Raw genomic sequence first — 16330 nt, forward strand, 5'->3', positions numbered from 1 at the left:
TTCATTTTCAAATGTACAAATAAGTTTTCTACATTTTGAATGAAAAGAGTGTGACTGAAGAAGTAGAAATAGTGACAGTTTTTTTTTAATTAGTTAGTTTGTTTGTTGTCCTTATCGTGTGATTTTACTTTATGAAACTCTGAGAAAGAAGGTCTGTGAAAGGTCAGGTCATGGTTAGTTGAATTTATTTATTATGAAAAAAAATAATAAAGGTTCAAGGAAAGTTGATAATTTTTTCAGACTTGACTGCATCTATGGAAGGACTCTATTATTACAACAAGATAAGACATTATTTTAAACCAATATTCACATGCTCAGAAAAGTACATAATGAAGTAATTAATAAAACCAATTCAAAAAATAATAATATTTATAATCCTTCAAAGATTAAATACTACTACAATCAGAAACATGATGGCAAATCATAAGTGACATGTAAGTCAGCATTTCTCTACAGCTATTAGTGGGTACAGATATTTCTTTTAAGCAAAGCTAGTTATTTAATTTTCTTATTAAACTTTCTGGGCTTCTTCTCTAGCAACCGTCAATCAGTGCACAGCAGCAAAGTTTACTAAAAGAAAGGAGTTTGCTAATGAAGGAGTTTTATCTACTACTGGATTATTCAGAAACAACTGAAAGACACACAGATCTTCCATAGAATGTGCAAATCTCCAGATAGTGTTTGGTGCTTCCACAGAGTACCTTTGGTGGGCCAACTTTACTGATCCCAGTTAATAACATGTAAAATAAACGGGCAATATAAAAAGCTAATGTTCAAAGCAATAATGAATCACTCCCTAATGTGATTTTATCATTCATTAACTATAACAAATAATCTTTTGTCTAATGAATTCACAGTTTTTAAGATCATTAAGCAATAAATCTAATTAACCTTAATTTCCAAATAGAAAAATATATTTGTCTTGATATGCAAAAAATGAATAATTCAGTAAAACTTCAGTTTATATTTCAATTCTTACCATGTAATTGTAACCAAATCCATAAATTGTAACCAAATCCATGAAATTGTAACCAAATCCATAAATTTTGCCTATAAGGATAACATTGTGTTTCCTTCCTTAAGAGGAACATCAGACAATATTCTTCCTTTAAGTTAGAGATATATATTTATATATAAATAATCAAAAATAGGAGAAATGGAACAAAAATTTTTGAACTAAGTTACTTTCATGAGCATCTTCATTGCCGTCTACTAACTCGAGACCAATAGAAGGAATTGATTTTTTGTGTGCTTTGTTTTGTTATTCTTTAGCCTGAAAAACTGATTTAAAGTAAAAATTCTGGACAATCACCCAACTTTGTCACATACAAAAAAAAAAAAAAACACTAACTGAAAAAAACATATTTAAAAAATACCTCTAAAATGTCATCGTTTTTTTTTTTCTTTTTTTTTTTTTTCTTTCTTTCCTACAGAAGTACCTAGTTTGAACTTTCTTCTCTGACTTCTTTGTTTCAAACAATAGTGCACGTCAGTCTAATGAGTTGAACATTATTAGGAATTGGCTTTGAGTTATTCTTATTTCATACTTCTCAGACACATAGCATCTATTGGAGTATCTTCAAATGTACAGGTTTTTTTTTCAATTTTGTGGCTTTCAACAGAAATTTTAATGGATTTTGAATGACTGATGAAGACAACTTTAAAAGTTAAAAAAATACAGTTGAATGGATAAAACTTGCAGCATTTTAACAACTCGGTCCCAGAGAATTCATCTTCCACTACTGCTAAATAGAGACAACATTATGAGTCACTGCTTTTTTCTTTCACCTATTTTTAGGGTTTGAACCTTCAACTACAGCAGCCTGAAAAATAAATGAATCAATTTTTATAAAAACAAATAAATAACCTGCAAATGAAAACCACAGTATGTACCTTGCTAGGTCTACGGAAAGGCATTTATTCTGTATGTCTACCTTGTGGTATTATGCGGAAGAAAATACATATCAAAGTAGCTTAGATGTCTTTTGGTTTTAAAACTACAGAAAAGTTTGAATTGTTTCTCTTAGTGAGAAATGTTATGAACTCTCCATTCTTAAAGATACCCAGAAATTGACTAGACAAAGTCCTGAGCAACATAATTTATATTGACGATACTTTGAGCAAGGTTTCAAGGTTTCTGAGCAGATAACCTACAATAACTAATCCAACTTACGTTATTCTATCATTCTATCATTAATAATCTTTAATATCAAAGCGGTCATCAGTCTTGGGATCTGCTACAGAGTACTCATGACTTAGTATTCTTAGTAACATCTTCAGTGTTACTTTTATTACAATGCTGTGCTATTCCTCAGTGGTACACAGGGTGCCACATAAAAATGTAGTAGTTCACATTTGATAATCCATTTGTAGCAGTCCAGGATTCTCTAAACCTACCCATTTTACATCAACCTTCATCTTCAATAGGGCAGTGTATCAAACCTCTCACTACAGACCTTCAACATAAAAATGCATTCTGAGGAGGAATTTTTAGTATAGTCTGCTTTCAAGTAAGGCAGCCTTCTGAGTGGAGACAGCAGGATTCTATTTTTGCTCATAAGCAGAACACAAGACATGAAAGATGAATCTTATGATCCCTTCTCAGTTGTTAACAGGGTGCAAAATGGCTATGTTTTTTGAAGGTTCCTGATGAGACTGAGAAGAAAGGGAAAGAGAAGTTTATAAGTCAGATGAAAACAGAGTTGATAAATATCACAGTGCTCACATATGTGTATCCATATGTAACTGTATACTACATACAGTCTGTAGAAACCAACCATGTCAAGTATTTAGCCTTCCATGTCAAGTATTTAGCCTTTTCCTTCAAACTTATAAATTATGGTGAACCTCAGAAAAGTTTAATAATGCCATATGCAAAATAAAGGTAGGAAGTAATTGTAACTCTATTGACTTTCCAACCAGAATGGAAAAGCTGGCATGTAAAGGACTAAAGTAATAACATGTAACTTGCATTCTTACACATCCTTAAGTAAGAATCTTCCTAAATTATTACTAAGAAAGAAATAGAAGTGGGGCTATTCTGGACTACTTTAAAATATTAATTTACAAACATCTATATCCAAGTACAACTGGATTGAGAAAGAGAACCAGAATGCGCTCCCATTTTAAAAGACAGTAAGGTAGAGGGAAATGACTTTTAAAATCCCTCCTTTGGAAGCTGAGGAAAACCTTAGGGGATGATTAGATCAAGAACATGATATTCAATAGATTTTACATAATACTGTTTTCATGCTTCTCTTCATAACTTAATTTTTTATCAAGAATTTATTCTTTTTTCTTCTTTTGTTAGAATAAAGCTTGGTTTAATCAGTCTGGTGCTCTGCTGTTTAAAGTGAACTTAGGCTATCCTGAAGGATCTCCGATAGGCTATATGCCCATGGCTTCTGGAAGGGAGTAAGTGTTCACATTTATTGAACTCTTGTTGCACTTAATTCTTTTTCAGCAAAGGGGTGATACCTTTCAATAGCTTATTTTACAATAGGCTGTTACAATAATGGGAAACAGAGTGACTTCCAACTGTATATTTGAAATAAAGCAGCATAGAAATTGCAAATTGTGTCATGATAGTGATGGACTTTGGAGTACGCTGAAAATGTCAGTTGGATAGAGATTCATTTAGCAACTCACATGACAACAGAGCCATTAATCAGAGAATTGGAAGATGCCAGACACCTGCCTGGGACTTTGTGAAGGTTCCCAGACCCAACATTGCCTATCTACTGCTTCAGGCACTTTTGCCTCTCCAGATCCACACAATTTTCATAACAATTTTCTTTTTAAAGGAAAGATGCACTTTTTTGGGGGTTCTAAATTCAGCAGCAGTAGGATATTCCAACAAGAAAAATGTTAAAAGTAAATAAATATATGCTTCAGTCATCAGCTTCTGAGAACAGCATATTTGCTGTTAGTAAACTTCTATTTGCTGTGTCATAAAATAATATGGACTTAGCAAGTTATTTTCCCCAAAATTATAAAATTGAAACCAAAACTTCTCTTATATGCTAAACATATAACAACCATGTATTGTTTGCTAAACAGTGCCTCCTTACCAGGTACTGTAACTGTTTAAAAGAACACACCAAGGTGTTAAGAACACCTATCATGAATTTCTAAGGGATGTTTCTGCATTCCAAATCAATGACATTGTCAATTGTTTTGCACTACTTTATGCATCAGCTCTTTTCTGAAATTCAAGTGGCAACTGTATCTCTGGTACCATGGAATATTATTGCAATGAAAAGGGAAGATTAATAACTGTCTATGTTCCACAGAATTCTGTTTATACACTATTCTTAGAAATTCAGGAGATTAAATAGTTTTATTTTCACAGGGTATGATACCATCACAAGGTAAGAAAGGAAGCACAGATCATCAGTGTAGAGATGAAATTAGTGAATGAAAAACAATGAAATGTGTATTCACCTCTCCCCTTGAAATAAACTTTAATTAGAAATACTTTCTTTAAGCTTTTTGAGTCCCATGTGCTCCTTCAGTAGAAGATCAACAGTGAAAGTATATGCTTCATTGATTCCAATTAATTTATTTAGATGATACAATTCCCCAATGAGTAATGCTTGTATTGGTTTACTGATCACCATCATTCTAATCTACAAAATTAATGTTATTCTTGGGAAAATTTAAACTTGTTTGAGATAATAAAAGAGACACTACAATAAATGATTGCACTGTATTTATTTCTATCCTTAGGCTCCAATGAAAATTCCAAAATGGTCAGAAAGAACAAATTTGTATCTGATAAGACATAGGTATTAAGTCCATATTAGGTTGAGGAATATTAGGGTGAGGTTAAAGAAAACAAAGAGTTTTTCCTATACCCAGTATTTCTGAGTATGAGTTTAAAGAAAATATGACCTATATCTTTTATGGATATAGTGACTTGACTTCTCCTTTTTTGTTACTTTCACTGTTTCTGAGTTTGTTACAATCTTTCAGGACATTGTAAGACAGCAGAGAGGTGCAGCCCATGCCCATCACTGAATGCACCTATTTCTAAACAAGGATGCTTAAAGTCGCTTTCTGTCCTCTTGCTTTGGTGGACTGTTTGGATAGTGACTAAAAGTCCCATCCAACAATAAAATACAAGAAAAAGATGCAAATATCTATTCTATTAGAATTTTAAATGGTTCTTTCTTGTTTTAACATTTACTAATTATATTGCCAGTTTTAGACATTATAAATATCCATCACACACACAAAACAAACAAACAAACAAACAAACAAACAACAACAACAACAACAAAAAACAACCAACCAACCAAACAAACAAAAAAACTCTGTCTTTTGTAAATTTTATAAATTGCAGGAATCCCTTTCACTATCGTACTTAATTTACAGATCCAACTTCTTCAGTAGCCAAATATCAGATACAAATATTTTTAGAGACTTAAAGCAGAATTTAAATGTATGTTGTGCATGTAAATAGAATATTGAAATAAAATGACGCAACAAAAGCAATGTCTTCAGTTTCTGTTTAAACTGAGTGGTTTCTCACTGTCTGACTTTGCCCTAAATACACAGTTATGCTCCTCAGCAAAAGTGCAGATATTCTTCTGTGTTAATGACAAACAAGGAAGTAATGAATCCATTGCCTAAATCTGCTAGGATGATGTCTGATTGAGAAAAACCCTGGATGTGTACAAGCAGGATCAAGGTTACTAAAAAAAAATAAAATATGATATTTTTGATATTATTGATGTTTTTTGATATTATTTTGATTTTTTTTATATTATTGTAAAAAGTAGCAGCTAAAGGGCAAAAGGGCATACACTTTCATGGAAACCTAGCAATCATAGAGCTGACAAAGTCAATGCATCACAGCTGTATCTTTCATCACCGAACTAAAACTCCAAGCTAAAGCTTGAGGCTCCTGTTGAATCTATGACAGATAGATATGCATATCTTGCAGAAAGATATGCAAGACTTGTGGGATCAGAAAGAGCCTGAATCTATATCTGAGAGGAGTTTACAATGCAAGGTGAATGATCCTGTAAGAATTCCTTAATCTGTAAAGCAGTAGATTGAGCTGTCTACTTGGTTCAATAGTTTTAAACCACAGCTGTCACTCCAAAAAGAGACATAAACATATTATTTTGTAAAGTGTATGCATGTATTTATTTATCTATTTATCTATCTACTTATTTAGAGCAGGAACTCTCATTCAGTTTTTTAGAAAAAGTCTTTGTGTGAGCATTCAAATATTTGAATCCTAACGCAGCTCTACACTCCTGCTGGTTGGATTTTATCTCAATGGTTCTCTAGGAACCAAAGTTAAAGCAAGTATCCCATTACTTCTCTGCAGTCATCTCTATTAATCTACCCTTAATTAATAAAGGGTAGATTATTAATCACTTAAATATTTACAATATCTAAATCACTTAAATATGCTTATAATATCTAATAACATTTCTTCCAGAACTAGACAATAAATGTTTACCTTTTCAATTTAGGAATCCACTTGTGTAGTTGTAGGACATGTCTATTACATCACTAGATTTTAAATGCCTATAACAGAGAAAGGCATTTAGATTTCCTTAATTCTCCTGTCTTATATAAGCCTTTATTTGAGAATAAAGTACAGTTTTCCCAATATTAACTAAAATCTGAACACAGATCTAACATTAAATATTGTCAGGCAAAATTCAAAATTTACCCTTACTGAAAAGACTTTTCAGGGAGTAACATTAATATAACAGAGAGAGGAGGAAAAAAAAAAAAAAAAAAAAAAAAAAGGAGGGGGAAAAATAATAAAATATGTAAGAGTAAATTAGGATGAATTCTATACTTGAGGCAAAAGTGAATTTGCTGGATATGCAGAAATAATTTGATACACAGCTTGAGACTTGTAGTTTGAGATTTAAATAAGAACTTGATCTTATCATTCTTTTCTATCATCAAATTTTCCAGCAGGTGTTCAAATTACTTCCACCATCTCAAGAGCTATAGGGTATGCAGCCCCAGGATATAAGCACTGCTATCCAGTAACTTCATCAAGTGACTCACAACGTGAATATTATCTAGCTCATCAGGTAACCCACTATCTTTGAGAAGCAGTCTGACCTTCCTCTCAAAAGTCAACATGTAGGTTTCCTCAACCTAAAAACTGTGTAACTGTGGTGCATATTGTCCTTTTAGAGCTTACATCCTGAAGCTCAACAGCTACTCTGAACTACAATATAAAGGAAAGAAAAATCCTTTACTGACCAAAGGAAGCACAGTTTTTATAATAGAAAATGTCTCAAAAGCATCTAGCACAATTAAAGAATTGTGATAACTATTTCCTATCAACCAAACAACACATATTTTTATATATCTATTTCCTTTTACTTTACAGAAAGTCCAATTAGTATTAACAAGCAACATAAGCCTTTCACAGGTTTAAGCTATGGAGTAATAATCCATGCCAAGTGCCATAAATGGCTGACAATTCAATGTGGAAAATTAGCACAGCACAATTTACACCCTATTGTGTACTTCTGCCTAATTTAACAGCAGGAACTCAGTTCCCCCTGTGTGTTTCTATAAACATTTAACAATAGAAGCTTCATTTTACAGATTTTCCTTCAAAATAAACCTGATCAAATCCTTACTGTGACAACAGATTGTGATAGAGCAGATGTACCATAGGACGTGAAAGTTCACTGTCAGTCAAGATATGCAAAGTGGAGACTGAAGAAATGCAGTAATGGCATACTGTAAAATGATTAATTCAAACGTCATGTGAAACATACCACCAAAACACCAATGAAAGGGAACATACCTACTATCCTTAAAGTACTATTGATACATTTTTCTTTGATAGCATGTCACCTTCCAGTAGAACATTCTGTTTAATCATTCCAATTTAAAAATATTAATACAATAGCAATGTCATCTCAGAGGCCATTCCACCACAATAAAAATAATTAAATATATGGAGTATGTTTCATACAGATGTTTATCAACAGAACAGATGTTGTTCTGTTGTTGATCTGTCCTTCTGAGCAATGCCATTCGCCTTTTGAAGTGGAATAAAGATGTAACTCATCTGCAGCAAAGGACACTGGCTTGAGTGACAGGCAAACCAGCTACCATGACATTTGTGTGTATTCTCCTTCATAAAGCTTTCAAATGTTAGGTTTTATTAAACAAACTCAGTGAGCAGAGTTTTTAGAAGTGATTTTAAATGAGACTGTTCTAACTGCATAACTTTAATCAAGCTGAGCAGTAGCTTATTAAGCCAGAATATAAAATGGTATTACATAGCTGATCTGATAGCACTGCATGTATTTCTTTTTATTAAATGATATCAAAAGTAAGAGAAAATGGGTATAACCATCTGTATTTATGAAAATCAGTGAGAACATACATATGCTGCAAAACACTGGGATTCAGAAAAGCCGAGTACTGCAGAATGTGACATGTACAGCTATAATCCAGTTTCTTGCCTTAATGCGGCATCAGTTAATTATGTTTTAAAACTTAATGTTTTAAAACTTTTAAAACTTAAACATTGTTTTAAAACTGAATTAAATACAGTTGTGGAGCTTGAAACACTGCTCAGTAAAGAATAAAAATCTATGAAATAGGCTAAGATATTAGTTCCGAAGTAATATCTTGAAGTACTAAAGCTGCATGGATTCTCATAAACTGTTAACTTTGCCAAGGACAGCTACCAATTATTTTCTCATAAACATAGGGAAATTCTAGAGGGAAAGATTCTTTTAAAAATTAAGATTACTTAATGAGAATACCTCATCTTCTGTGGAGACAAGACAAATCTTTCAAAAATACTTATGATGTCTGTGGATAGAAAAGAAATCATGTCTTACTTAAGGACTATATTTTTTCCCCCTTTATCCTTTTTCTGTGAGGTCATCCTTGATGACAAACGGAGGGTAATAATTTTTGAATTCGTCATAATAAAGATAAGAGATGCAGCATGGATAAAGGAAGTTTATATACATCGTTCTGCTAAGATATTCCTATCCCTGTTCCATATGTAAAGCTTTCTATCAGGGTTGAGAGACTGACTGGACTGCAGTGGTGTCTCAGGAAAGACCTCTTTCTTTCTTACAGCAACTGTACTACCCTTTGCATAGCAAAGGAGAATTTGGAAGCAGATCTGTTGAGATACAATGTTCATAGCATGTTCATAGCATGAACATTGTATTTCATGTATTTAATGAAATATATTCATTATATTGCATTGTATTTCATTTCATTATGCATGGACATAATATGTTCATGTTGAGATGTAATGTTCATGGCATGAATGCACTGAGCTGAGGCAGGAGATGGCCTGCAGTCCCTGTTGAAGTAGAATAACAAAATCAATGTTACAGATCCAAGAGGGAAATGTGAGAATGAGCAGAACAATCTTTGTGGCTGAGAAAAGCAGTGGTGATAATGTGAATCAACACTGTTGTACATCAACAGCTGCATTAGAAAAAGAACCATAGAAAATAGTTTTTTGAACCTTTGAACCAATGAGAGATGGGCAGGAATTCTTCTTGTTTTGATAACGTGTTCTCCACTGTGGAAAAAATTGCAATACACACATCGAATACCAATGCACTCCTAGTATTAGGATACTTGTCCTTTCTTGGAAAATAAAACACCCATTTTAGACAGCATGCAGGGAAGTAAACTGTTCTTTGCTCTTCTCTTGAAAGTAATGCCTACAGCATTTGGTAACCTTGAGAAGAGAAAGCTAAAGGTTGCATGAAGATGCACGCGTCTGCTCTGTTTATATGCCTCCTTAAGTGCTATACCATTTTTGCTGTCTTTGACATAGAGCAAAAGTAGATAAATTTTCAAAAACAGGATTTTATGAAACATCATTTTATTAAAATTATATTCTTTTATTTCCCCCATGAAGCTGGTATTTATTTATTTTTTTTTTGGTAGTTAATGCTGTCAGTTTAACCAGTATGCTTGAATCACAGGTGGAATTTTCAGCAGCTATGGAAATTAGCCTATTAAAAACATAGAGATTCAGATACTGTGTCAGGTTAATGCTCAGCTCTTGAAAGAGATAGCAGACCTAAACTTTCAATAGTATAATGGAAAAGATATGAGAAATAAAAGAATATAGCAGTTCTATTTATATTAATTGTAGGCATTTCCTAACATCGTGTACTTGTAATACCACAGAAGAGAACCATTTTGTGCAGATTCTTTGATTATCTTTAAACCTTGAGGCTTGACTCTTTTCTCTGTAGTACAGAAGCAAGAGGCTATTTATTGCATTTGTCAACATGTATGTGAACATAACCAGAAGCCAGAAAAGTAGAAAATCAGTTCCCTGTTTTTGCCAGGGACCGAATTTGCTTTGTACTGCTAGTTTACTGAGTAAAATAAGATAAAGTGGAATCAGAAAGTTCAGACTTCCCCAACTGCAATTTAATAAACTACGTGTGGGTGCAGGAGGAGGTGAAATCAAGGTAAGAACTAAGTTTTAATTCTAAACACAAAATTGCACTGCATATCTAAAAGAGATGTATTATGATATGTAAATGAGAGTTATAAGTGTAGAAAAGTCTCCAGTAGTTGGAGGCAATACATTTGGTTTCCTACACTAAGAAGAATCAGAAGATTTTGTAAGAAGGGCTATCTAACGCTGATTTTTCTAGAAGCTACCAAGTAGATTTTCAGCTGACACCAGAATATTCACAAACTCACAGTGGCTAATGTAAAGACTGCAAAATGAAAAGAAATTAGGTAGTGAAGTACATGCTCTGCTGAGGTACAGTGTATTTTCCTGCCATTTGGAAAGGCTTTGCAGGAAAATTGATGCTGTCTTTCAGAACCCCCCTGCCTGATGATGGCTCTCACAGGAGCTGACATTTGCTGTACTCAGTGTAACACTGGTGATGAGCTCCAAGAAGAGGAAACAAACCTACATTTCCTGTTCCATCTTGGCTGATCAAATAAAGAAACCTCTGGATGAAACCCTGAAATATCATGCCTCTCTGCTCAGAGGTCCTTATGCATTTCTGTTTGGTATCATGGAAATTTTGTCTATTGAAAATACATAATTTTAAACAGAAAGAGAAAAATAGAATAGTTAATTTGGAAGGGACCTACAAAGATCATCCAAGTCCAACTGCCTGACCTCTTCAGGACTAACCAAAAGTTAAAGCATATTTATGAGAACTTTTGAACATTGACAGGCATGACGCATCAACCACCTCTCTAGGAAGCCTGCAACAGTGTTTGACCACCCTCATGGTAAAGACATTTTTCCTCATGCCGTCTGACCCTCCCCTGGCACAGCTCTATGTCGTTTCTAGCATCTTGTCATCGGTTCCCAGGGAGCAGAGGCCGGCACCTCCCTCTGCTTCCCCTCCTTGGGAAGCTGCAGGGAGCAGTGGAGTTGCCTTTTGGCCTCGTTTTCTCCAAACTGGACTATCCAAGCAACCCCAACTTCTCCACAGAGAACATGTCTGCCAGCCCTTTTACCAGTTCTGTTGCCCATCTCCAGATGTTTCAAGTACCTTAACATCCTTTTTAATATTGTGGAGCCCAGAACTGCACACAATATTCAAGGTAAGATCACACCAACACTAAATATAGTGGAAGAATCACCTCTTTTGACCAGTAGGCCATGTTTAAGGCATCACAAAATACAGTTTGCCCTTTTGGCTGCCAGGGCACATTACTGGCTCGTGTTGAGCCTGCCAGCACCCCCAGGTTGCTTTCTGCTGAGCTGCTCCCCAGACACTTCTCTCCTGGTCTGTACCTGTGTCTGGTATTACTGCCTCCCAGATGCATTGTTTTCAGTGTCAGATTATTAAAAAAACTTTTTTTCTCAATTAATTTCAGGTTTTCTGTTAGATATTCTATACTTAGGTTCTATATGTAGCCCACACATGGAGGAAACTATACTTGATTCCGAAATGTTGCTGACTTTTTAATTTTTTACTACCTTGAAGTGTTTGTTTCACCAATATCAGCTCAGGCAAGGGGAAAGTTTATTTCTCTCTTTTCTCACAGTCTTCTTGAACAACATTTTGTGGTACTCTTCCATCATCTTTTGCATAATCTTTCCACCACTATTAAACCTATTAGCACCATTCTCAGAACTTCTAAATACTTCATGCTGTCCATGGACTTTTTACTTTCTTATTGGTGTTCATCATCTTTGAACTTTTGATTTCCCATAAATATATCTTATCTTTCATTTGAAACATTTAGATAACACTGTCAGAGTAACTTCCACACCCATGCAGGTTCATTTGTTTCTGCAATGTAATGCCAATTGATGCCTGTGCTAAGTTCTTCTCTAAATCATGACTATATTCACAAAGGAATTCTGATAGGATCAGTTCCTTGACCCTAATTTGACAACCGCCTTCCCTCTTTTACCTTTAACAATTAATTAAAATCCAAATATATAGAGAGATACTTACATAAATGATGGTAAACTCTATGGAAAAACTTGCTTAGATAGATGCAAGCGTAAAATCAAGACATTTACAAGTTTTTTAGATAATAGTAATATCTAGAAGTGAGAACTATATTATTCCCCTTAGTAGATGAGCATTTATCAAAGGAGGATATTTGAAAGAAAAAGTTAAATAATGAAATTTATTTTTATTTACCAAGAATCTATCTTTAATATATACAGTGAAGAAATTGAAAATATACTGGAGAAATATTATTACTAAGGAAGAAATGAAAAGACGCATGATCAAACCATCCTTTTCCACTTGTACTCATTAAATATAGAATTCTAAAAATGCTTAGTCAATAGATGATTCTCAATAAACTGACTTTATTATTTTCACTACAGATGCGTAGAAACTATCTGTCAAAGTTTGTCTAATTACTGCATCTTATTGAACGAGATGCATCAGGTGTACTAAAAAAAAGGTAATATGCTTGCAACTTTCACTAATTATCTTAGATTATATGGATATATAAATAATTTTATATAAAATACATATTTTTATTCAAACTATATTATACTTTCCTGTAAGGAAAAATATGGTAGTAAAATCATAACCAGATCAGCTTGAGTTCAATTTCACGATGAGCTTGCAGAAACAAGTTAAAAATAGCTATTCGAATTCCTAAGAGAAAAATATTTAATTAAAATAAATGTCAATAACAAAATTCAAGGTGATAATTCAATATTCAAATAAATGATATGATAATGTAACAAAGAAAAATGCATTCCTTTCCTGCATATCATATTAATGCCTGCTGCATAACAGAAGACAGAAATTAACCTTATATCTGTGTAATTTTTTGTGACTCTTCTCAGAAGTGTCTCCTCATTTATTTCCTACCTCAAAAAGCAGTTATATTTAAAAATAATAATAATAATAATAAAAAGACAAAACAAAACAACAACAACAACAAAAATACTTTACTTAAGGTAAATCCAAAAAGGAGTAAAGAAGTCTGCTTTTGAAACAAATGTTCCCTAAAATTTCAAGATATTCATGGATCAGTAAGCCTTTTCCTTTTCTAGTATTTGATGGACAGTGAGACCTTACATCCTAATCTGCCTTCCTCTTCTCAGTTTAATACTTTGGCTGACTTCCTTGAAATGGTCCACAGTAATTCCTTTCAAAGATAGTGATTGATGCTGATGAGAAAAGAACACATTAATTACAGGCTGCCTCTCGCAGATAACATGACCAACAAGCTACTCAAGGCAAGAGTTATTTTTGCTTTCTTTTGGAATTCTAATGAAAAGGAATTGAATGCTTTACTGACCATACATGTCAAGAGTTCAAAACCAGCAGATATTTCTGAATTAATGATAGCTTGGCCGAATATTATAGCAGTTATTTATATTTTTGTTGTCATTTTTATAGTAATAAAAGCAAGGAAATAAATTCAGAGTAAATCAGAACAGTGAAATATTAACTTTTTTGTTTACTAGAAATTTTGTCCTTCCTTTGAGATAGGAACACTTCTTTGCCACTGCCATCAGACAATGTTATATGAACTGTTCTGAAAACGCGCAATTGCAATTGTTAATTTTGATTTCTGAATGCAGCAAAAAACTTCCCCTTGGTGACACCAGGAGGCAAGGATGAGATAATTTTTTCTAAAAATCTAAGTGATTGTAGTGCAGATGAAGTACTGAAAATCAAGAGCAAACAAAAACACCTAATTGTTTATTATGTAATTAAGTAATTTATTCTGACTTTATTTATACATACTCATAAAAATATTTGCTATAGCTATTATTATTATTCATTTGTTATGATTTGTGGAGAAAGAAACAAATAAAACAATAATGTCTACCCCTGCCTTCTGAGTTAGATTTGGCAAAATTCCAGATTAATAAAGTTGGACCAGAGATGTGTAACTCAGATATAATGTCGACTGTCTAAAGATGTGGTGTAAGAGAGACAAAGCACTTTTATTCCTCAAACGTGTCTTCTTGAAGTCAAGTCTGCATCTCAGTGCTGTACATATTTTTCTTGTACATGGAAGCAATTTATTCCTCTGGATAAATCAGAGTTCTCCATTTCCCGTTATTTTAAGTTTCTTAAAATGAAACACCCGTTATGCAACAGTTGTGACACAAAACACAAACTTAAACTTAATTAATTGGTCTAATTTATTAAAATTACTTTATTAAACTTACTTTGTTATAAGTACCCCACCACAAAACAGTCACATTTTCAACTGCTGATTTGCACAGTACACTTAATGGCTTTACTGTGGTATGGGACTATGTTCCAAATGAGTCTTTGATCACTTTACAGCGTACTCAGCTTTAACGTGACATTTTTTATCTGTGCTTTGTTTATATGGTTTTGTAAAATATATGCTGATCCTATCAAGGAGATGTGACTGTTGCCCATTCTTACTATGGCCTCTAGCAACTACAACCTCAGAACAGTAGTCTTTCAACTTTAAACTTTGAAGTCTTTCTGTCTTTCAACTTTGAGCTGTCTGTAGGTTTACTTACTTTAAAAAAAAAAATTAAAACAATAAATCTGATTTCTCAAAAGAAAAAAGCTCTATTTCTTTGTCCCAAGAAACCTTTCTCAAGGCATTGCAATGCCTTCCAGTAACATGAGAGTGCCAATGGATGATCTTGGAGACAATCAGATGACGTAGTTTGTCCCCAGATTTTCCTACTACCTGCTCCATAACACTGGATAAATATTCATTTTTATGCTTTCATTAGACAAAAGACTTCATACATTTTAAAAATTTCAGAAGAACACTGATTAATAATGGCTAACTCTCTTAAGTATAAGACTCACAGTCCTGCTTTTATAATAAAATAGGTAAGATGCAATCTGAAGAAAATGAGTATAAATATATGTGCATCAAACTTATGTGCATTAAACTTTTATTTTTTTCAACTTGAAAAGATTAGGCATGATCTTACTTTTACCAAACATTCCAGTTCATATTGACTTTAGGAAAAAAATAAATATATGTGTGTGTGTGTGTATAAAATATATTTATATTATATTATATTATATTATATTATGCTATATTATGCTATGTTATGCTATGTTATGTTATGTTATGTTATGTTATGTTATGTTATATATTCTATATGTTATATATATATATTATATACATATATTCTGAGGCAGCAAGGTACTATCTAAAAAACACCTACCTAGAACACTTGAGCTAAAATAATGCACAGCTATTACACAGTTAAGTACAGATGAAATAAAAATTATGAAATAAAGTACCCCAAATTTTATTTTTCTTACCTGCTGGTTTACTGGAAAATTCCTGTTGATTTTTTTAATCTATAAAAGTGAAAGAAGAAATAGATTAAGATCTCAACCACTAGAAGAAAAATAAAAATAAAAATTAGGTTTTAAAGACATATCAGATACTTCCTTCCAAACTGTGTAAAGTCCTCTACAGTATAAGAATGAAAACCATAGTGAATAATGAGACATAATAATAATAATAATAATAATAATAATAAAAATAATAATAATAATAATAATAATAATAATGAGTCACTGTGTAGTTTATTTTGCGTTTTCAGAATATAGGAAAGGAGAATATTTACAAAAATATTCCTGAATTGTACAACACTACCTATTTTTCCATTTTCTGTCTAGAAGCTCTAATGTAAACTAGATTATTTAAGTATAAAAGTAATTCAGATCAATTTACTACCATTCACTAAGTCATCATGCTTTAAGAAAATACCGTTCCGTAGAGAATGATGAAAAATTGGGCTGGAATAACCTTTGAAACATCACATAGTCTATCCTACTAACCTAGATGCAGAATCAGGTGTGCAAATTTAGTTTTGGTAATTGTTCAAGTAATATAAAAACATTAAGCAATATCACTAGGT

General features: G+C 32.9%; 1 protein-coding gene across 1 annotated transcript in view; it reads right to left on the reverse strand.

Annotated features, from left to right (window-relative positions):
- The window catches only part of SNTG1 (syntrophin gamma 1), a gene marked incomplete at both ends in the record, with an annotated part of 193048 nt that overhangs the window by 60036 nt on the left and 116682 nt on the right, over window positions 1–16330 (reverse strand). The window contains one exon of the mRNA XM_084281661.1: window positions 15726–15764. Coding sequence (XP_084137787.1) covers window positions 15726–15764 — 39 coding nt within the window. The remainder of the gene's footprint in view (window positions 1–15725; window positions 15765–16330) is intronic.

This window comes from Netta rufina (assembly GCF_964035555.1).
Source record: "Netta rufina genome assembly, chromosome: 2".
NCBI lineage: Eukaryota > Metazoa > Chordata > Aves > Anseriformes > Anatidae > Netta > Netta rufina.